Source organism: Artemia franciscana, chromosome 14 (assembly GCF_032884065.1).
Source record: "Artemia franciscana chromosome 14, ASM3288406v1, whole genome shotgun sequence".
NCBI classification, from domain to species: domain Eukaryota; kingdom Metazoa; phylum Arthropoda; class Branchiopoda; order Anostraca; family Artemiidae; genus Artemia; species Artemia franciscana.
In genome coordinates, this window is record NC_088876.1 from 31,885,593 (window position 1) to 31,909,926 (window position 24,334).

Here is a 24,334-nt window from a genome sequence, read left to right on the forward strand (position 1 = left end):
TTGTGTAATATATGCCACTCACTCAAGTTTACGATGTGTAAAACTCGAGAACAAACGGGTTTCTTCCCTGCTTTAGAAACAAATTTGGGCTATATATTTGCATATTAGAGGGGGGGGGGTTAAGTATAGAGGACGTGCATGCAAAATGTGTTAGGTACAATCGTGCTGCATATTATAAAGTAAGAATTATTTTCTAACTTGTTAACTGTTTTCTAACCCCATCTGCAAATATATAGTCCAACTTATATATTTCCCATCTATTTTGTCACTTGTCTTTGTCTTGTCTCGCGCTAAGCTGAAAGAAACTAACGACGACAACGGTTGGTTCTCGAGTTTACGTAGCGTAAACTTGAGAAAGTGGCGCATAATACACATGTACCAAAATTCCTTCCGCCTACGAAAAAAAAACTAACAAAATTCAAAATTGGGAAAGCTTCGTTTTCCATGGGAGAGGGGAGGGGGTTATTTTCTACGGGGGGTAAACGCCTAGAACTATGAGCAGGATACCCCCTCCACAATACCTCGCTCTTCACGCTCATAGTCATACTTTAGCATAAAGAGAGAAGTAATTAAGGGGGGGGAGGGGTCCCATACCCTCCACTGAAAATTCCCCCAGAGAAATTTTGGCTCCCCTGAATATCTCTGTTTACTTCCCAATAACAAATACTATTTATAAGCAATGGGCACTAGGCTTTTTTTAATTAAATAAAAAAAAACTAGTTTTTTTCTTTTATTGAAAGTAAGGAACAATACTAAAACTCAAAATGAACGGAAATTATTCCGTATATGAAAGGGTTGTTTTCTCTTCAACCTTGTTCTTTACGTTACAGCTGTTAGTACTTTAAAAAAAAAAGCTTCCTTTTCTAATTAAACAGCCCTGGCGTTTCAGTAAACGCTCTTAAAAAGTTATTCCATCCATCTTCCACTTTCTCAAATTTTATACTCTCAAGTTTAGTACTCAAACTGTTCCTGAAAAGTATTCAACTGCTCAAGAAAACTCTCTACCTATCTTCTAGGACCACTATTTCAATACGATCATCCCTGTGAAAAAAACAACAACAAATAAACATGTATCCGTGATCTGTCATCTAGGAAAAATTGCAAAATTCTACGTTTTTACCGATAGGAGCTTGAAACTTCTACAGTCGGGTTCTCTGGAACTCTGAACCCCATAATGTGATTTTCATTAAGATTCATTGAATTTGAGGGGGTATCCCCCTCCTATTTCAAAAATCGGGTAAATTTTCTTAGTTCCGTAACTTTGGATGGGTAGCACTAAACTTTATGATTCTTACATATCTGGAATTGGTATAATAATTTGATCCTTTTGATGTATCTATTCATACTAAAATTCCGTTTTTTTAGAGTTTTGGCTACTATTTAGCCGAGTCACTCCTTGCTTACAGTTCGTTACCACGAACTGTTTGACTGTTGTTGCTATATATATTTTTTTTTTTTTTTCAATTTAAATAATATTGTTGTGAATCGGGTTTCTCTGCATAAGCGTGTCTTGTCTTTTAGTTCCAAATTTTCAAGAAAAGAGAATCGTGTTGATGAAACGAAGGATAGCCTGTCTTTGGTTGTCTCTTAATCTGCGTGGCTTAAGAGTCGTTTAGTGCCTTATTTTAGGTCCTTATTAAGCATTTCGAGAAGATACCCCTCGGAAACGGTAGCTCCGTCATTATCACATCAGTTTCCGAAGCAAACTCCTTGCCTATACTTTTTCGTCATGTAAGGCGAAAAAGAAGCGATGTCACGCAGCTGCTCAAGAACAGATTCTTTGCAATTAGGGTCTTTGAAACTGTAAAGTTTTGACAAAAATCCAGGGATTCCAGTCTCACATGTTTTCACGCTAGGCATGTACAGATGCCAGTTCTCCGTCCGTATTGTATATCCGTCCGTATTATAGATACCTGGCATTACAGACTCAGAGAAAAGAACCAAAGGGAGAACTGACAGCCAGCTTTTCCACTTCGAGTTCCCCATCCTTCAAACTTTCTGTAAAAATTCGTCAAAGTCTGCTAACAGACTTTGGAGGTCTAAAGGACAAACCTTGCCACCCAGTATGATTTTTGATCACTCTGAACAAAAAAAAAGTAAAATCATTACCTTTCGGCTCTAACACAGGGCGCAAAGGAAAGCATTGCACATATAAGCTAGGTTTATAGATCGTCGTAACCATATTTGAGTGATTTCTATTCCACATCGGACCTTTTAGCTTTTCTCACCGGGTTAATCTTGGCCTGCTGATTATTGTCGGCTACCCCAATTCAGTCAGCTACTGTTACCGAGTGTCCTAGTCCTAGCAACTAGTCCAGCTCAGTCTAGTCCTAGTTATATATACAAAATACAGAGAAGGATAAAATATCTTATGGTGGTGAAACCACGAGGTTCCAAAAATTGATATTAAACCTAGGCACTTCCCCAGAAAAACAGATTTCTCTTAAGATTCGTACTCATTTCCATCAACGAGCGTTTTACCGTTTTTCCATTTTCCACTGCAGTATTGGTCAGTGAATTGACTCTTGCTCGAGAGGGCAGAATACGAAGTCTACTCAGAACTCCTATAGTCTCATTGACATTCCTCGATGTCTTGACCTATTCACCAAGAAGCTGGATTTCCCAAGACTTGCACTTAGGATTTATGTTGTTTCGCAAAACTGCTAGCAGAAATAGCTTTCTAATTTTCGCAACAGTCGTCTTATTGTCATTGGTGCAGCTTTTTATCATTTATCTAAGTGGCAAGCCAAGACCTGAATACGCTTTAGACGTACTCTTGTCCCTTCCTCTGAATCCCACCTTCTTAGGAAGTATGTCAACTGTATATTGAATTAGAAGTAAGTTGCTTAAAGCAGGCCATGGCCTGCTTTAACATTGCTACTCAAGATTCTGCCCTTTCTCAATGATAAATCATTGTGAAAGGGTCCAACAGTTTGTATTAAAGAAAAGAAAGTAAGACCGAAGTCCTAGTCAAATTGTAAATTTGAAAAAAGAAAAAACTCGTGACAACGTTTTAAAACTTGAACCGTCAAGAAAAAGATAATTTGAAGGTGAAGGTGAAGGTGAAGATGAACCGGCTTCAAAAATATTTTAACCTGAACTGTCAAGAAAAATCAGTTTACATGATGAATCGGGTGCAATTTGCAAAGATTACAATCCATGTTTAGAATACATTAGACAAAATTTAATACCTCTACCAGGAAGTACTAAATTCACTCCGGTCGACAAAATGCCATTTGATAAGTTCCAGAGACTAACATACGGATTGTACAAGCTTAAAGTTTTTACCGTAATGTAAAGGTTTTTACCGACGGTTCAAAGAGCCCTCGGGGCATGGGTGTAGCCTGTTACCAGAATTGGGATTAAAAAGAAATTTATTGTTGCCACAGAATGCGTTGAGTTCGAATCCTTCAGATCCAAAGGATAAGTCCGCTGTTCGATGGCAACTTCTAATACAAATATTCCCATCAGTGTATGGTATCTATGACGTGATAATATTTGTAAAAAATTTTAAATAAAAGATCGATATAGTTCATTTTGATAAACAAAATGAAGAACTAAAAATATACGGTTAAAATACTTGTGATTCTAGTTAAAACTGCAACCTCAAAATTTTCATATGATGCCATATTGGTCCTCAAGAGGCACTTGGGTGTCCAACACGCGACGGACTTACATCCAATTGTTTTCATCACTTTAAAAGACTACTAGATATATGAATAAGCCCTTCCCAGACTTTCCATGACCGCTCGTTCTACATGATCAGGCCAAGGTGAAAAAAAAATTATAGGAGATTCATCTCTCGACGGTGTGAACAGTATTGTGCTGACATTGATAGTCCTGTTTCGGAAGTCTCAAGAAATGGAGTGTGTACAAAGGCGCTTGTCAAAAAAGGGTCTCCAATTGTAGTCCCTAAATTATCCCTGAACGGCTTAAAGTCGAAGAGACGAAATATGTCTATATTTATGAATACTAGAGGCTGAACCCCCCCCCCCACACTTTTGCCATTAAAGTTACACGAATCAAGGAATCCTCGTTTTCAAACACGTGGGGAATTTTTGGGTTGTTTTCTAGGTGGTTTCAAACTCCTTGGCTTAGTTGATTTCACGTGGAAGATGAGAAGAAATTCAATTCCACGAGAAGAAAATGAATAAATATAGCCACTTTTACGAGCCTCGGCCTCTACTAAATAGATGGTGTCACTTTTGTTGAATGAAAAACGATTTTTTTTTTTTTTTTTTTTTTTTTTTTTGTAGCAACCGGAAGAACCATTGATGAGTAATCCTGAAAATGAACCTCCTGTCATAGATAATTGGAGTGACAAGCCGGAAAGCCCGAAGGAAGAATCTAACGTGTGGAAGACCAAAGATAAACCCAGAGAACGTGGTGGGTTCAGAGGAGGTCGTGGAGATCGAGGTGATTACCGTGGAAGAGGGAGAGGAGACAGGCGTGAAGGATACCTAAACGGAAGAGGTGAGTGTAACAAAAATGTATTATCTGGTTAGCGTGCTGAATTTGACATGGATTGCTGTCTTTTATGAGTTTTCTTTCTTTTTTTGAAGAAATAAGGATGTACGTAGTGGTATTGAGTGACCGAAGTCATAAAATGCTCAATGGTTTAAAAATCAAGAACTGGGGGAGATAAGATAGCCAAACTTACTTTAATTTTTATTGCTTATATCAAATAATGAACTTATCACGATTGTTAAAAGAGTAAGTTTTATTTAAGAAAATGTGTTTGTGCTTTTTTTTTATTGTTGGGACAAATACCCCAGTCATTTGATATATGTCAGTTGGCAAGATCAGTTGGAAATTTGTTCGTCCCAGTCTTCATATAAATCAGTCTTCTCTCAATCCCCCAGGAGCTCTAAACTTAGTTATGTCACTGTTTTGTTAAAATAAACTAATGTGGCTCAAATCAAAATCTAAGAGCTTGGAATCAGGGGTGCCAGATTTTGAAAAAAAAAAATCGCTTTTTATTTCATACCTTCGTTGTAAAAGATCGAAAAACCCTTACCCCCTACTACATTTTTTTGCAAATTCGCACCTGTACTTTGGATTACGATTAAAAAGTGAATACTATTATAACAAGGTTTGACAATTACCTTAAATTACCTTAAATCGCACTGGCCGGCGAATAAGGTTGGGTGAACATCCTGTAGATTCGCCGGTTGAGTGATGGAGGTGGAAGTGCGTTGTCTAGTTCCGTTGAGTAGATCCACTGGCCTCCCAGTGTAGTTTCCACTCCATCGCTGCCCAGTCTCGGTCAATTGCTTTTTTGAAGTTGTCAACAGTTTTGGACTGAACTGTTTCTTCACTAAGGGAATTCCACAGTGGAACAGCACGAGTTGAGAAGAAGTTGGAACGTTCTCTCCGTGAGCTTCTTTGTTGCTGGAGCTTCTTGGTGTGGCCCCGGGTGTGGCTAGAGAGCGACTTATTAAAAAGCCCTGGTGTGACACCATTCTCCAGCAGCTTGTGGGTCAGGATTGCATCTCCGCGTTTCCTCCTGTACGTCAGGGTTGGGAGCTTGAGTTTCTTGAGGCGTTCAGGGTACGAGAGGTTCTTACATTTGGTTGGTAGTTTTGTAGCCCTCCGCTGAACGCTCTCAAGGATCTTCTTGTCCACGACATAGTGGGGAACGGCAAGAGAGACTCCGTACTCAAGTTGCGGTCTGACCAGTCCTGTATATAGCTTCCTGAATTTAGCGTAATATTTATGTTTCTCCATAACTGGCTCATAGTCAAGTTTTTAGGAGTTGTCTTCTTTCAAGGTCAGCTAATATATAACTGAGTTAAGACCCCAGTACTTAGCCATTGCCTTATCCTTGGCAGATATTCTGATTTGAAAGTCTTTCTTATAAATACAACAGGCTCTTAATCATTGATAATAGGTTTAGATAGTTGAGATTGGCTGATAGTTAGGACTAGACTATTTGGGAATGGCTAATAGTTAGGACTAGACGTGATTGGCTATTTGGGATTGCCTGATAGTTAGGATTAGATTATTGAGGATTGGCTGATAGTTAGGATTAGATTATTTGGGATTGGTTGATAGTTTGGACTGGACTACTTGGGATTGGTTGATAGTTAGAACTAGATCATTCCGGATTGGTTGATAGTTATGACTAGACTATTTTGGATTGGTTGATAGTTAGGACTAGACTACTTGGGATTAGCTGATAATTAGGACTAGATTATTTGGGATTGGATGATAGTTAGGACTAGACTATTTGGGATTGACTGATAGTTAGGACAGACTATTTAGGATTGGCTGATAGTTATGATTAGACTAGATGGGATTGGCTGACAGTTTGGACTTGACTATTTGCGATTGGGTGATGACTAGACTAATTGGGATTGGCTGTCTGCAAATTGGAAAATTCTGGTTTTTCAACATTTTATCAAAGATTGACTCTTTCTGTTATTTTGATATGTTTTTCTAAGATGTTTTCCGAGATAGGCTGAAGCTTTAAATATGTGTCCAAAATCAGGCTTCATTGTTTTCTCTGAGTATATTTGAAATTGTGAGTGTTGTATATGGTTAGAATATTCAAACTAATCACATAGTATAAAGTTAACAAACATTTTAACAAATCTAATGTGAAAACAGTCCACTTTATAGGTATTCGACGCAGATTGTACAATGACTTAATTGTTGAAGTGGAGATCAGCTGTCCAACTACTGGGTATCTTACCCTATAAATTATTATATCCAATTCCTGGTCACAGAATTCCTGGTTTCAAGCCATTTCAGTGTCGTTTCAAATTACAGAGTAGCAGTTTACCGTACTTCATAATCAATTTGATAATCTTCTCCGAATTCTGATAAAAATTTGATTATTTAATTTATTTTGTGATCTACTCGGGATGGCTTCAGCTAGTCTGAATGTTTTTAAGAGAAGTGACGGATCTAGGCCTGGGCAGCTGCCCCCCCCCAGTTTTGCTTACATTTGGCATTAAATTCTTCTTTTTTTATACTTGTGCTGTTTATCTTGCCCCCCCCCCCCTCCCTCCGCGCATTATAAGGCCTAAAACCGCTACTGTTTAAGAGACTCAAGAGTGGCTCGTACATTTTCAGTTTATAATACAAAATCCAAAGTAACTGCTGAAGTAAGAAAGCAGCTTTGTTCACTTTTCTTGTGTAAACATTTCAACTGAAGATGTGAATCTCACTAGGGGAGCTGAGACACAATTACCAGTTATAATTGTTATGTTTGGGAAGAGCGTCGGATGGTAAATCGAATGGTATGTTTGTATTTCAGCTAGCGAATTTGATAAAAATTTGACAAGCTTACAGCCAAATGTGTTAAAACAAAACAAAAATGATTTAAAACAAAGAATCAGTTTAAGGCACTCTGGTGTAAGAGAAAATATTCACTCTGATCCCTGTGGGAGCCTCTAAATAATAAAACTTTAATGAAATATGTTGACAAAAAAAAATATCAGGCAAAGAAATAGAAAATATATTGTGAATATGTAAAAAAAAAAAACATTATGAGTATGTAAAATGTTTTCAAATTTCCTCATGTAAAATGTCCCTTTTTAGGACTTATTTGACACTAAATGTCTGCAAAAAGTTTATTGCATTTTAATAATTTTAATTGTCAACTTAACACTTTTTAATTGTAAGTCTTATTTACTTTTCCTCATTTAAGTCCTTGGACAGAAAATGTTCCCACAAAACCTTAAAAAGCTTGATTTGACATAAGGCTTAAACTGTGTAAAATTATAGTTCCTAAGCTTCTTGCTATCTTTGAAACCAGTTGAGTTGGGTGAATAAAAATATTGGAAATGAATCCAGGGTCATAAGCATATTGTGGGTAGGTATTGTCAAGTTTTTATGTCTACCCTTGTCTTTAGTTTTCAATCTCTTTTTCATTGACTTTGGTTTTGAAAATGCAATCCCAGCTATTTCAGTGGAATTTTAAGCAAGGATTTGTTTTTTTTCCTCAATTAAATAATTTATATATAAATATCTAAAACCTTATAAGTCGGGATGGAGCAAAGGTAGGAGGCTCAAAACGCTTGAGTAGAATATCTCTTGTGCCTCATTTGAGCAGAAAATCTGTTTGCCAGGGTTTTACTTGCACATTGTATAGGCCATCAATGGTCTCTCTCCTCGGGAGGGAGAACCAACGGATGTAGGTGCTTCAAAATATCTTCCCCAGAGATCCCTTGAGAATGATCCTTATGTGGGGGATCTTTTCATGGGGAAAGAGAATTTTCCATAAAGGGGGCGTCGGATCTCTCAGCATTATTCAAAGAATGATATGAAATTAAATAAAAAAGCAAGTTTTTTCAACTGAAGTAAGGAGCAACATTAAAACCTAAAACGAACAAAAATTATTACGTATATGAGGGTACAATTATTACGTATATAAGGCCTTGATGCATCTCTGACAGATTCGTTAACCTAACTCAACTACTTTCTTAGATAGCAAAGGGCTCCTAAACAAGAATTTTACCAAACTACTGAATCGTCAGATCTGAAATTAATTTTAAGGCATTGCAATATAAGACGGAAAGTGTGAACAAAGCAAGAAGTAAGGCCCGTCATGGATTTATGTAAATATTTGTTTAATTGAATTGTGTTCATTTTCATGAACATGGAGTTAAGTGAGGTTGTACTGGAATGAAGTTGAGTTGAATAGCGGCCTAAATGGGAGTGGATTGAGTTAAGTTGCCTATAAATTGAGAGAGTCTTGAACTGAAAGGGAGTTGAGCTGCACGAACGTTGAGTTCAACGGAGTTAATTTAGACCCACACCCTTGAAAGCTGAACATTGCTTAACCCGGCAGTATTGTGTTGTGAAGTCGTGTGTGATGTCGATTTTATCCAACACAATACCTATGAAACTTGATCGGTTGTTCGAACTTTGCATTTCCTTTTGAAAGTCTATGTGGTTGGTTTATTCTACACATCTCACCAGTTGATTCTTTTCCGTTAAAAAAAGCTTATTGCAATTGGAAGTTAGGAGCAACATCAATACTTCTTAAAAGATGAGATACAGGTCTTCACACGAGGGGGCTGAAGGCCTCCTAAACATCTACTTTTACTTTTAAATGTAATCATTGCTTTACTGAGAGCGTTTTAGAATGCAACAAATAAAACCAGTTGTAGTTGTAAATGTTTTATTCGCCGATTACCTTCCACAGCATCTAAAATGAAAGTATTTTGTTAAGCATAAATACACATAAATAAGCCTCAAATAATCTCAGTCTACAGTTCTGCAGGAAAAAATCTTTTATATCGCCCTACCCTTTTGTTAGAGTGTTCATGCTTGATACACTGAGGGTGGTAAAAATCAGAGTCTATCGCGAAAATTATGTGTAAGAAGGAGATAGTCACCCTCATAAATATGATAATATTTTCTTATTTTAGTTTTATTGCTTTTTCACTTTCATTTTTAGCAGAAAGTCTGCCTGAAGGTGGGCTTGTTCCTTCCAATGCTTCCCACAGTCGAGAGCTTGTATCTTGACTGATATATAGGACTAGATTATTTGGGACTGGCTGATAATTATGACTAGACTATTTGGGATTGGCTGATATGACAAGGTTTTTTAGGACTGGCTGATAATTAGCTTTGCTCAGGTGATAATAAGACATTCGACCCTCGTACGACGTTACAATATCCTTTAGACTTTATTCTTGTTGAAATATCGTTAAATTCCCATAGTAGTGATGTATATTCACTAACCAAAACTCGAAAGTGTACTAAAACCTCAGTAAAAAAGAAAGTGCATTTTTTTTTTTTAGCACGAATTTTGCAAAAATTCACGTTCCTTGTAGCTACAATGGGATTGTCTTGATAATTGAGATAACTGTGATCTGACGTTAGTAAAAATATCTCATAAAGGACTTGCAATATTTTAACGTTTCCCATGTACAGTGTAAGATTTGCTTTTAACGCTACTGTAAAGTGGCTTGATCTTATCCTTCATATCTGAAAGAGAGTGTTAGCCACCATGTTACGATACGGTAATTGAAATGCTACGGTATATACTTATATAGAAAAAAAAAATTATGGATTTTTCTAAATTGGAATAGTAAAAAATGATCAACTGGGAATCAACTACGAAGAAAGCTTAAGCGAACTCAGGCTCCCAACCCTGGATGAAAGGAGGCACGAAACACTGATGAAGTTTGGAGCTGACATCCTGAAGTCCCCAACGCACCGAGATATCCTGCCTCAGTTTACTTCAGTGACTCACACACACAAGACGAGGGTGGCAACTTTTAAAGAGGGAAAAGAACTGTTAGAATGCCCGCCTACACACTCAACGACAAGATTTTTAAACTCCTTCGTTCCGTACTTCGTGAAGCACTACAACGACAATATCCTCAAATCGAAGTGATAGCTCATCGTGTGTGTTCTTTATGTTGCGTCTTTTTGTGTTTTTCTATTTTCTTTTTTTTTGTTTGACGATACCCATGTTATTGCATTGTGATAAAGGGAAAGAATAAAGATTATTATTATTATACAGCAAATTGATTAAGACGTTATTCATCATTTTGCATACGAGAATGCAGTTTTTTGTAGAAAATATTTATTTTAGTTATTGTTTTTGCTAATTATTACAAAAGTACGTAGATGCAACAATTTCCTTTAAAATGAGCCCTTAAACAGCTCTCTATGGTTTTCCATTGCTTCGCTAACTAAGATGAACAGGGGAAGTACATGGTTCCGATGCAGAATTATGTGGTTGCAGCCACTGGTTTTTTCCTTGTTATTCAAGTGAGGGGATTGTAAGTTTCCTGTTTAGGTTTTCGACCAAGGCAGTTCCAATAGTGTGCTTTGTGATTTGACCTGACACAATTTTTGGTGGGTTTAGCGGGTAATTTTAGTGGGTTTTATTTACTAGGGGCATTCCTCTTAAGCTGGGTTGCAGCCAACCAAGATCTTAGATAAAAAAGAAATTTCTTTCGTAGCTTTCCCCCAGTCGCTTTAATTTTGCTTTGATTGCGTTGTTGTATAATTCAGTAACAACCAGGCATGCTCAATGCCTACACCTTATGAAATGACGTGTCAGCGATTTCTGGTGGATTAAAAATTCTGACATGAATTCAATTTCTCCCACATGTTTATCCTATATAGGCGCTAAAATAACACTTTTCTTGTTCAAAAAGCATTGCTTTTATAAACATTTTCCTTTTCTTTTCCCTTACTTTCCTCATCTTTTTCCTGAGGTTTCCTTTTCTTTTCTCCTTACATAGTCTCTTATTTTTTCATTACTTTTCCTTTTCTCATTTCCTTACTTATCGTTTTCTTTTTTCCTTACTTCCGTGGTTCCAGCGGTAGCTGCACTAGTAATAGACGAACAGGTCCCATAGTAACAAAAAAAACACCCCAAAGCCACTAAAAATGGTGAAGACGGTCATGATTTGTGATTTAATCCATATGTTCGCACCCGAAAACAATGTATTAATATAACATAGTAATTTCTACCCGGAAAAAACCACTGTAGTTAACTTTTCTTTCTTTTTTTTTACTGAAAACATCAGTGTTTAATAAGGATTCTTTTATCATTTTATGTATCTATATAGGATGGTTTTTATATAAAGTTTTAGAGCTTTCGAGTGAAGATTTTGTGTAGGGTATTTTTGTTGTTGTATTTTTGGTTGTATTTTACCTTTTTTATAGCTTCTAATTATTTCATTAAATTTTTTTCTGTAAAAAATTTTGGTTATCCAAGTTGTATTGTACCTTTTTTTTTTTTCTTTTTTTTTGTAAAAAATTTCACTATGCAGGTTCTATGTTTGGACCGCGGAGTGATCTTGAGTGTTATCATGTTTTTTTTTGTGAAGTTTTAAAGTTTTTATCTGTGTCGTTGCAGGTGGAGGAAGAGGCCGCGATGAGCGCTACTATGACCGTGGTAACGACGGCTATGAACGTAACTACGAGCGCCGAGAAAGAAACTTTGAGGATAAAGAGCAAGGCTATGGGGATCGTGATCGCTATTACGATAGGAACAGCGGAGAGCGAGGACGTGGTGGATTCCGTGGTAATTTTTTTTGTATTGCCAATCATAGTTTGTTCTTGGCTAACTGATAATGATCTCTAGGTCCCGTATTATCTAGCTTAGGTATATTTGATACTATGGCCTAGTATCGCAATCTCGTTTTTATGTAAAAATACTAATTATCACATAAAAAATTATACTGCCATCTAACATTTAGATGGCAGCAATTTTTTGAGAATTCAATTCCATGTCTTGTTTTTTTTTTTTTTTTTTTTTTGTATATACTTATTCAGAAGAATTGCTTTTAGCTTGGGGATCGTGGTCGCTATTATGATAGAAACAGCGGAGAGCGAGGACGTCGTGGATTCTACGGTAATTTTTTATTGCCAGTAATAGTTTATTCTTGGCTAACTGATAATAATCTTTAGGTCCTGTATTGTCAAGCTTAGGTAATTTATTACTATGGCCTAGTAATGCCATCTCATTTTCTGTGTAAGATGTTATTTAGATGGCAGCAATGTCTTTGGGAATTCAATTCCACGTCTTGTTTTTTTAGTAGAATATGCTTATTCGCTACAATTGCTTCAAGCTCTCTTGAGTATGTTAAAAAATTACAGATTAAATAGTTTCATTTTTTTAATTAATTATTTTTTTTTATTTAATTAAAATCTATTACATTTTTATGAAATGTTAATAGCATTTATCAATAAATTTAAAGATCGAATTTTAATAGAATTTATTGATATTAAAATTGTTTTATTAAACTTGATCAATTTAATTTAGTATTTAATTCAATAATCTTTCACGGTACTAATCATTTAGGTGCTTGCGCTCCTCCATCCTCAGTTTCTGAGGCCTCTAGTACATATTATCGTCATCAAACATAGCCAAAAGGCAGGCAGCTACCTAACTCTTTTTCTTAAAATAGTAAGATAGGGTGCGTAGACATCTGTATCATTCACTGTTCATCTGGGTCTGACAAACTAACAAGATTATCAACTTCATCTTATAATTTCTCAGCAAAAGCCTTCTTCGTATATCTGGTCCTTTTGTGCACTTTAATTTAAACTTTAAATTAAATTTAAAACTTGTGGTCTTAAATTTACTCCACACTCGATCAGTGCAACTGCGAGTTATTTTGGACTACTCTCTTATGGCTTCTCGTTTCTAAGTAATTGTAGAAGTGAAATGATTTTAGCAATGATATAAGTAAATTATTTTAGGGTTTTTCCATGTGAAGGAGTCTCATAGCCATTACGTTGTGGCAACTGCTTATAAAGAACCCATTGTTCAATTTTTTATTACTTTGGAGTCATAGATAGTTACGAGATTAGCAGAAAATTGGGCTATAATTTTAATGCAAAACGCTCTATATAGCCGAGTGGTCAGCACGCTAGACTTGAAATCCTTTGTCCGTGAGGAAAGGGGTTCGAGTCTTAGTGTTCGAGTCTCTATGGCTCTATTTTTTGGGACTAAACTTCATTTTGGGCTGTTGTTCAAGCACTTACGATGGCCATTTCATAACAAAGGCATAGTACTTGTCTTTTTGTCATTTTGTTTCGTCAAAATTTGAATCCAGCATTTTAGGCTATGTTAGTTGTTTATATACCAAATGAAGCTGTGGTAACTCATGGAATTTTGGATAGGATGAAGAATTTTGGTATTTTTTAAGTGAATATACTAAAAAGCTATTTTTCAAAATGTAGGTAATTTTTTCAATGAGAAATACAAAATAAAATTTATTAATTAAACTCTATGAGGTGGTACTTAATGAGATATGGGGAAAATCCTCCTCTCCCCCTTATTTGGTGCCCATGGCTAAGGTTGGTTTGACTGTATCTCATGTTCTTTGCCGGAAAGTATTTTAGTTTTTAACAAAAGATATGTAGAAATTTAATTAGGTGTTCTCTGCTTGCTAAATCTAACAGACAAATTTTGGTCCAATAAGAGAGTCATTCTCACTCCCGCCGTTTACCCGTGCCATTTAACCAAACACCTGGAATTATTATAGGGTTCTATGGCTATCTTAGTTCTATGACTATTTACCTTAGTTCTGCCCTAGGAATGAGGCATGAACGAATAATGGATATAGACTTATCTATAAAAAAATGAACTGATTTTTTTTCACAATCCTAATAAGGGCTTATCCCAGATTTGCCTCTCACTCAATCGAACTATCTGTCTTGGCTTTTTCTACAATTAGTAATGACTTGATGCCCAAAACTACTTAATTTTTAATTCAAAATCTATGATTGCTAACTGCGTGAATCGAAAGTTATCAGTAAAGTATTATGTAAGTAAATAAAAAAATGCATTATGGCCAAATATGAATATATAATTGCTTAGTATCAGAACTGAAAAACATCTTAAATACAGCCCTTTTATTTACCGATTTACGATTTTAAACTTTAATGCTGTCAACGTCTCGACAACGGAGAAAGTTGCTTATAATTGTATTTGTGTCCAGCACTATATCTGATATTATCAGTCGCTTAGTTTGGGGAAGTTTTCTATGGCAGTTCTATGTTTCTTCCTGGGATAGGGAAACGTAGCTTTTCATCTATAGAAAAGGTCTTTTTAAGTCACCACAGTACTGAAAGAGTTTTATTTTGTTAAAAAAAAAATCACTTCTAAGGAAAGCGTGTTAAAATCGAAACTGGACTTTTCATGGTTACAAAATTTGCTTCCGACTAGAAGCACCTTTGACCCTCCCCCCCCCCAAGAAAATATGGTACTTACTTATTATACAGAACACACTTGAGAAGTTTACTGTGTTTGATTCGAATAAACCGGCTTTTCTCTCGCATTCGGTTATAAGCAGTTTATTCTTTCGTGAAACAAACTACAATGCAGGTATATTTTAATTATATGTTTAATATATAGAGTTGGTTATGTTAGTTATTTAATATAATGGGTACTGCACAGCTTGCTTTCCCTAGTTATTTGTTACAGTTTCTATAATTTTCTTGCTAAAGTATTATTTTTTCGTCACATTTCGGCATATTTTATAATAATTAACTTAACTACACCTGTTAAATGTGTTATGGATAATACGCAAGTATCGAAAATATTATAGCTTTTGCTATATCTCCTGTTACTTTTTTTTATACTCCTCTCCACTTAAAATTCTTATATACTAGTATCAATGAGTAAGAGAGAAATTTACCGTAAAACCATGTGTCTCTTAAATAAGCTCCCGTCGGTATGTTTTTCCAAGTTGTGGCAATTTGTTTTATGGTAATTGCAAAATAGTCGCAAATGATTTAAATCTTCTAACATGGTGCAATATTTTTTTTTCAGGTAGTCGTGGCGGAAATCGTGGTGGAGAATCACGTGGTCGCGGCGGCTATGGCAATCCACGCCGTCCTTAGACTAAAATTTTTTGAAGTTGCAAAAATCGGACATTTTCTTATTTGATTTCCGATTATTTTGTGTTTTGAATCAACAGTTTGTAATACATTTACGAGGATTTGGTAGCTATCGGCAGTGTTTTTTTTTCGACCAAGTAAACGGATGTTTTATATTCTTAGAAAAAATAGGTACAGTGACTGCTCGATAGCTTCCTTATATGTGCCTCTATGTAACTTTTTCTAGATCTCCTATATATCCCCTAGCAGTACTATGGATTCAAAGGTTTGCTGTTTATCTTATTCGAGAGAAAAAAAAATGTTTACGAAGTATCTATACAACGATTTCTTCCTTTTCATTCGTTTACATGGACTCTTGTGTTGAGAAATGCACATTGGTTTCATTTTATATTTTGTAGAAGTTCGCAAATAAAAATGAGATCAAATGAACTGTTTTGTTTTTAGGGTATCCTCTTGAAAAAAAGGTGTGGAAAATCATGTTCAATGGCAGATGTAGGTGACGTTTTTTTTTTTTTTTTTTTTTTTTTTTTTGTCCTCAGTGTGCGATAAGAGGAACCGGTTGTAATATAAAATGATTATATAGATTTTATTGCATAGATTTACTGAGGAGGTCAAATAAATGGTATTTCATAGGAACCAAAGTAAGAGTCAATGTTAAGCCAAATCTTAGTTCTGTGAACCTATTTAACGACACTCTACCTAGGGTGGATAGGATACTGGGCTGAAATCCTATGCAAAATATGAAACGTTTTGTAGGACCGTATTTATTACACCGTATTTAGCCCTGCCCTACAAGACTTGATGCGCTTGCTAGGAATACTGGTTAACCACGTAACAATTGCCAGCAGCTGTACTTTTAGATTGTGCATTATAAACACGTCTTAAGATTGGATTAAACTCCTCCTAAGATTAGCTTTGATCTACATGAAAAACGTCTATCATTCTGAATGCTAAGGTACAGGTTTTCGAACTGTTAAGCAAATTAGTTCTAAAAATAACAGACAAGGCTTAAGTACCGTTACTATCTAAAGTGTAGTTTATTGTGACCGCATGTGGAATGTCTTAATCTAGGTGAAATTGCTTTTTCTCATTTAATACCAAAAATCATGGATAAATCTAATTTTTGTAAAGTAGAATCTTAGACTAAATGTTTATTTCAGTGAACCTTAAGTAAAAACTTTCGAGGTTCAACCCTTTCTTCAGCATCAAAATTACAAAGTTTTGGACGGAAAATATAATGGCTCCGCTAAGTCGTCTTGTCCAAAAATTCCTTAATTATTGTTTTTTTAAATTTCTCCTAGAAATCGCTAGACTTCTTAGCTAAATGCGCCTTTTATCACCTCGAAATTGATGTGAGGAAATAAAATATCATGCATGTGTCCTTAAGGAAAAATTTCACTCTGTAAGAAATATTGCATTCTGTAGATCCTGCTATGTCTCCAAAGATTCATTTCGGTATGTTTTCTTCAATTCTCCACTCTTTAAAACCCAAGCAAAGTTTTTAGCGGCGAATCACAAACATAAATTAAAGCCAAACATGAGAAGCATTGGTTTCCGTTGAAATTCTTGCAGAGAAGTAGACGAGGACATTATCAGGGAGGCTATTAGTCTTCTAGGTTTTTATTTATTTTTTTTTGTCTTCCGGAGGTTAATAGTCCACACACATAAGGAAACGCTCAGAAATCGATCAGCCACTACCTTTGCTTTTAAAGAAAAGAAAATCAAGTATGTGATTTTAAGGACATGTCTATATATATAGGAAGTGGCAATGCATCTTGGAAAGTAGGATGTGACCAGTCAGAAACAAAACATATTCTCATCGATCCTCTTTGGTGCCTGAACTGTAAGTATAAGTTGTTCGAGACTTGGGAATTTTCCATGGATTTTTACAAGTCTTCTGGATTTTTTAGGGATTTCTAGGATTTATGATTCCCAAATAGTGAATGTCATCCACGTCGATGTTTCTTTATTTAGTATTTGCTTCGAAGGTATTCTTCGCTATTGGTTGAACATCAATCACGACATTACTATTCTTTAATTTTCCTGTTCATGTAGAGCATCACAAATTAATGATTCATTAGCCGCCTTACTCTGAAACAGGTAAATTGAAAGAAACAAAAAGACTTTTCTAAGAATTTACGGAAATTTTACATATTGTGGAACCACGATAAAAAACCAATTCTTTAGAATCGTATATTATTATCAAGATAGCCCAAAAGTGCAGCATAATATTGTCAAAACTTTGCCGTTTTACGTTATGTTTTTACTGTGTCTGTGTTATATATTGTAAACCCCATCCACATAGTCTATCAAGCGTATTTTTTCAACAAACGGTGTAAGTATATAGTTTTGTAAACGTTATATAGATCTGTCGACAGATAACTCGCCTTCATAAAATCTTGATCCGAAATCTAGTACAGAAATATATCAACTAAGGCTAAAGTTGACTATTCGATCGATAAAGCCTTTTTTAAACGTCGTCTTAAGCCACTACTCTTGCAAGGTTTTATAACAAGAATTTATTAGTGATTTAGGATGAAGTCAGAAAAGCGGGGTGGCTTTTTAAGGCTTTAGTATATACAAGAGTCTCTTTAGTGATTTCGCATTTGCCTTTTAGGTGGCTTTGCAAACGAAGTGAAAACATTGATATATTTTCATCTTCCAAATAAAGAAGAAAGGGAAGATAGAAGTTCGAAAAACTGCCTAATTTAAAGCTAGGAGCAATTTATTGGTAATTTCGATTTTTCTGAGGCAGTCCTTTTTAAAGATTTAATTTAAAATGATTTTTGACATCTTATAAAGTGGACCTAGTTGATGTAAATTAGGTTTATGAAACTTTCAGGAATTATAATTAAACATGCCCAAGGAAGGTTGGGAAAGTGACACTTTCAGGGATAGATCTACAGACTAAAGCATGGGTAAAACTCTAGTTTATTGACTTTTTGGCTTGCCTATGAATTGTATTGGATACCCACTTGACTAACCACATTTCAAACAGCAGGTTGTACAAAAAGTTTGGTTCAATCCCAATTGCTAGGGCTATAACAAAAGAAAGGTTTAGATGGCTACAGCATGTTCTGCAGACAAAGGATGCAGATTAGCAAAGATTGTCCTTTTTGGTCTACTGTTTAGGCCTTTAGGGCTAAACAGAAAGCAGTTCATCTGTGGCTGGGATGGAAGGATGTTGTAAAGAAAGATTTAAGGAAAATGGGAACTTTCCAGAAGGGTGTAAAAAGGGAGGCTTTGAATATGTTCAGATGGAAGAGTGTGCCTAGCTTTGTTAGCCTCAGGTGGCTTGGTGCTGCAGTCAGTTGTTAGTAGCAGTAGTTTTTTTTTTTTTTTTACTGAGATTCTACACTGAGAGAATAACTTGTTTGATATTTTAGCTGTGACATAGAACTAGATTCAGGTATCCTAATGTAGAAATAGGTTAGAAAACTATTGTAATGATTGAAAAGGAGCATAAAATAGTGAATCTAATGGTACATTTATTTGGTTAAGATGTGAGTCAGCCTCAGGAAAACTGGTTATAAAAGTTTCTTTTTCTAATTCTTTTTATAAAAAGAAGTGAATAAAATTAAACTTCTAGACAAGCTACTTGTTGCTATCTTGGAAATGGGGACAGGATAGGAAAATTAAATTGTCAGGTATAGATCTACAGATTAAAGTATACCATGGGAAGGTATTTTGGAAGTGCCTATCTCTACTCCTTCTCTCTCTTGAGGGTTGAGGTTGAGAAAACTTATCATGTTTTCTGAATAACCACAATCCCATTATTATCACTCAGGCAAAACTAGATTCCATCAAGTTGAGATTGCAGAAGCCCATTAATAAAGAAACATGATGCATCATGTGATAAAAAAAATTGGAAAACATTATTAGGGTTAATTCTGGGATTATCAGAGGGTAGGGGGAGGGGTGCATTGCCAGAGAAGTCACTATGATATTTGTAAAACTAGAAATTAATTGGTTGTCCTACTTCTTTTATTTTATTAGTTTGTTTCCTTTAGAAGTGGTCAATCACTAAACTGATACCAAAGATTGTATAGAAGAAAAGCATGTAGGCTTAACTATCTAAATTTTAATGTAGAATATTTTAATTTAATTTTAGGTCTCTTTTTCATTTGCTCTACTTCAGTGGTTCCCAACTGATTTCTCACCATGCCTTACTTTGGCATTTCTAAAATCTTTATGCCCCCCCCCTACCCTAATGACATTTAAATTTTGCTATTTAAAATTTTGTCTTTGCCTGAAGGAAGCATAAAAGGCTATTAGCTTGTTTTTTTTTTTTTTTTTTTTTTTTTTTTTTTTTTTTTCATCCTCTGGACATATTTTATGAGGTTACTAATATTGGCCATGATTTGAAATGTAGAGTTGGGAATGATTTAGTTAGGATTAGCAGACTACAATCAGGGGAATCCTTTTTTTTTTACATTTAACCTTAACAAAAGTTGCCCTTATATCCTTGCCCATTCAGTTACAATTGTTCTGACACCTGCTTTAGATTGAATGTATCCAGATAGAGTCTGTCTATGATTTAGGCCTAGATACTTTTTTCCAACTTCTACTTTACTTCTGATGGGAACTAGATGTTAATCTGCTTTGCCTGGAATCCATAATTTCACTAAAAGAAATCTTCCATGTGACATGGTTATGTACAATAGCTTTGACATGGTCATGGGACCAATATATGTCCCAGAGCTGACTGAAGATGTAGAAGTCTCCCAGCAGTTCTACATTGTTTTTATTTTTTTTACCATTGACCCCAATCTGTCTTCTGGTTTCCAGGGTACTTTGAGATGCATATGGGGTCTTCATGCTTTAGACAACAGCCCAGCCACATTAGCTGTTGTCTTTTTCAATTTCCAGAACTGTGCATGGTTGTTTACAGTGCTGATAAATCTCATTACTGAATATTTTTTCATGGTGTTTGATGTGTAGAATGCAATAGAGGCAATTGTGATCAGACATCTAGGTTCCTCCCATTTTCAACTCTGACAACCCCTGTTTCACATCCATATAGGATATGTTTCTCATAGTCACCTTGTTGGTTCTAATTTTTGTAGTGGCTGTGACACCTTCCATAGTGATTCAATGAGCTGGTAAAGCTGGCAGGGGCTAATTGAATGCACCTTTTAACTTCATGGATGGACCTCCCTCCAAATTGACACAGGATCTAAGGTAGGAGGATTCTCCAAGCTGCTTAATATTGTTGTCATCCAGGGATATAGAAGGGGGACTCTGAGAATTGTCAGACATAACTTTAGTCTCTGGTAGATTAATTCTTAATCTCATCATGGCAGATTAGTACAGAGCAGTGTTAAACAGCATTTGGGCTTTCAGTGGGTAATCCTCTGTGAGGGCAATACCATCAACATAGTCCAGATCAGTGAGATGAATGCCTTTTCCAACCGACACTCCTTTTTGTATGCTTACAACTGTCTATAACCCAATCAGTTATGCAATTGAAAAGGATGGGGGATAGGACATCACTGCATTTTTGCCCTTAATTCACAGCAAAGTTTTCAGATTTTCCACTATATTCCTATACCCCCAATTGTCTACCCTTGTAATATGGTTTCAAACACTATTAAAAATGTAAGGCCTTTCCATCCTCTTTTAGGGAACACTACAGAACTTCTTGCTTGACTGTATTGAAGGCTGCTATGAAATCAACAAAAATGACAATTAGAAGCAAACCATATCTATGACACTGTTAATCCTAAGGGTAAAAATCTGCTTGGTACAGGAACCCCAGATTCATTTCTAACTTCATGATTACATGTCAAAGATTTTGTCAGCATTTTCCAAGCTGCTGATTGGAGCAATGTGGATTGTTTTGGAGGTAAACTGCTGGAATTATTTGAGGTAAACAAGTTTTATATTTAATTTAAGGTTTTATTCTGTTGGTCAATATGCTACAATTCTGCTGATTGGAGCAATTTGGATTGTTTTGGAGGTAAACTGCTGGAATTATTTGAGGCAAACAAGTTTTATATTTAATTTAAGGTTTTATTCTGTTGGTCAATATGTCTAACCTAAATGGATTTTCTTTCTTTTTCTTTCTTTTTTCTGTTGTTGGTTTTATTCTGTTGGTCAATATGTCTAACCTAAATGGATTTTTTTGTTTTTACTTATAAACTTGTATTTTTTTTTTTTTTTATGTATTTATTGACCTTGGCATGATTTTTGAACTTTTACTGCTGGATTTTGATTTGGATGTTGGCTCGATTTGGATTTATTTTTTAAATTTTTTAATGCAACAAAATACGAATTTTTCGAACCTTGGCCTCAGAACGATTTTTCGAAAAGTTAGTAAGTGTAAGAGTCGTTATTTTCTTTGCCAAGATTATTTCATCCCATGGACTTCTGTTAAGAGTACATTGTATAATAAAAATTTTGCATGCAAGTTACAGGGTAATGTTAATTGTAAAACAACCTACAATATGTGGGAGAAACAACTAATAATATATATAAAAGATTTTCTGGAAACTAGACAACAGTTAATAAAGAAAAAACTAATAACTATCTAGTTCAACATTGTAATAATGGTATGTGCTCCATATCAGATATAACTGTCACAATTTTAGAAAATTTAGGGTTAGAAAATTTAAATAAAGAAGAGAAGAATAATAGACTACGTAAACAGGAGGATTTCTGGATCCATACTCTTGGTACAGCTTATCCTTTTGGGCTAAATGATAGTGTAGCAAAATACGGACACATGTCTCATGTTGCTGTTAAATGTATTGATGGTTTTATGGACCATCCTTCTTTTACTTGTCCTACTGAACGTAAAAAACGATCGAGACTTCTGTAATAAAATGTCTAAATTAATTATCCAAGAGGAATTTAATCAAACTTTTCTGGATTGTTAAGAATAATACAGCTCTTGAATATAATTTTAAAGTAATATGCGATACAATTTGCACTCTAACTAAAACGAAATTTATTTTTAAAAAGAATAAGTTTGATAAGATTGGTAATAAGGACAACAGATTATATTTACCTATTAATTTTACTTGTAAGCAGATTGAAGATATTAATTTACCAGAAATTTTAAATCAGCGAAATGTGAAACAGGCCCTTCCTAGTAATTTGAATTATAATGATAGTCCAGTTTTAACTTATAAATTTTCAGAAACTATTGGGCAAATGATTTTTATTATAATTTAATACTTAAAAGATTGGATAGTGATATAAATTGGAAACCTGTTTGTAACTGTAAGCACCTTGGCCCATTTGTAAATCCCACTTACCAACATGTTATAACAGGGGACTTGTCAATAATAAAACAAGATGATCTTCAAATTATAATGAATAAAGGGGCTTATTTCCGTCTTTCTCATCATTTGAAACCATCAAGTATTCTTGATAGCTTGGAAAATGATTTTGATTTATTTATTGATAAATGGTGTAAGAAAGAGAATAAAAATAAAGAGAGTTTCCTCTCCCATTTGTGCCAGAGATAGAGATATTCAGATTTAGTGAAACTTAGCCTACATCATTAGAAAGCGTCAATAGGTTTTTTTTGATTGAATGGAACATAATTTTCTTTTTAGAGTTCAGGAACGGACAGTCCCTAAAAATAGTATAGCCTACCTGATGGGAAACTAAACAATCAGCTCAAAAGAAGTATCTTTGAATAATTTGCAAACTTGGGAAGTTTCCTGTTGTGCTAACCGCCTTGATTGAAATCTTTGCTGACACAAGATGCATATTATTTTTGCTGTATGTAAAAACAATTGCTTATTTTTCCCACCAAGTTTTATCCTGATTCCTCCAATCTAAGTGTTTTCCATGATTTTAGGCTCCCCCACCCCAAACTCCCCCTTATGTCACCAGATCCGGGCGGGATTTAAAATAAGAGCTTTGAGACATGATATACTTCTAAATATCAAATTTCATACATTTAAAAGAATCATAACAACAGTGCTAAGCTAAAAAATCTTCATTACAACAGCTACTCAACAAATTTAATTAAAACAAAAATTCCCTTTACCCCACCTCCTCCAAAAAAGAACTCTTAAACCAAAAAAAATTGAAAAACTTTTCTTTGGTTGTTGTAAATTAGGCATCCAGTGGATTTAGCGTTCCATATAAAATCTACACGTAACGCATTCTTGTAGATGAGACGTAATGTATTCCCTGATGATATAAGGCTTCTTTTAATGGTTTAAGCACCCTATCTGGTTCACCAGAGAGGTTGAATCTCACTAGAGAGGTTCAGTAATGTTGAATTTAACACTTTTCAGTTATAATTTTAGAGGTTAAGCATAGCTACACCATTAACTCTATATTGCATAGCAAATTCTTCCATGAATTTAGAAAGATATTTCATAAGGAGCAAACCGGATCCAGCGTCTTTGGGGGGGGGGGCAGTTGGGTGGGGACCAGAAATCTTAAAAAATACTTAAAGCGGAGAGATCAGGATGAAACTGGATGGGAAGAATAAAAACCCGTCTAAGATACGTGACTGACATAACCGGACTGGATCTACTCTCTTTGGTAGAGTTGGGGGGGGGGTAATTTTGAAGATTGAGGTATTTGTAACTTACGAAAGGGTGACCAGATCTTAATGAAATTTGATATTTAGAAGGATTTTGTGCTTTAAAGCTCTAATTTTAAGTTCCGACCAGATCCTGTGACATTGGGGGGAGTTGGAGGGGGAAACCGGAATTCTTGGAAAACGTGAAAATTGGGGTATTTTTATCTTACAGATAGGTGATCGGATCTTAATGAAATTTGATATTTAGAAGGAAATCATGTCTCAGAGCTCTTATTTCAAATCCCGACCAGATCTTTTGACATTGGGGGGAGTTGGAGGGGGAAATTTCGGAAAACACTTGGAGTGGAGGAATCGGGATGAAGCTTGGTGGATAAAATAAGCAAATGTCCTTGATACGTGATTGACGTAACCGTACCGGATTTGCTCTCTTTGGGGGACTTGGGGGGAGGGGTTCTGTGATTTGGCGAGTTTGGTACTTCTGGACGTGCTAGGACGATG

At 35.4% G+C, this 24,334-nt stretch overlaps 1 protein-coding gene across 2 annotated transcripts in view; it reads left to right on the forward strand.

The window, feature by feature from the left end:
• The window catches only part of LOC136035595 (caprin-1-like), a 74,594-nt gene that overhangs the window by 38,772 nt on the left and 11,488 nt on the right, over positions 1–24,334 (forward strand). The window contains exons 7-9 of one of the 2 annotated variants that reach the window (XM_065717475.1): positions 4,257–4,473; positions 11,834–12,001; positions 15,260–15,756. In XM_065717475.1, the coding sequence (XP_065573547.1) occupies positions 4,257–4,473; positions 11,834–12,001; positions 15,260–15,330 (456 nt within the window). In that variant the 3' untranslated portion in view covers positions 15,331–15,756. Of the gene's footprint in view, positions 1–4,256; positions 4,474–11,833; positions 12,002–15,259; positions 15,757–24,334 lie in introns of those variants that run through there. The other variant, XM_065717476.1, reaches the window with a different exon arrangement.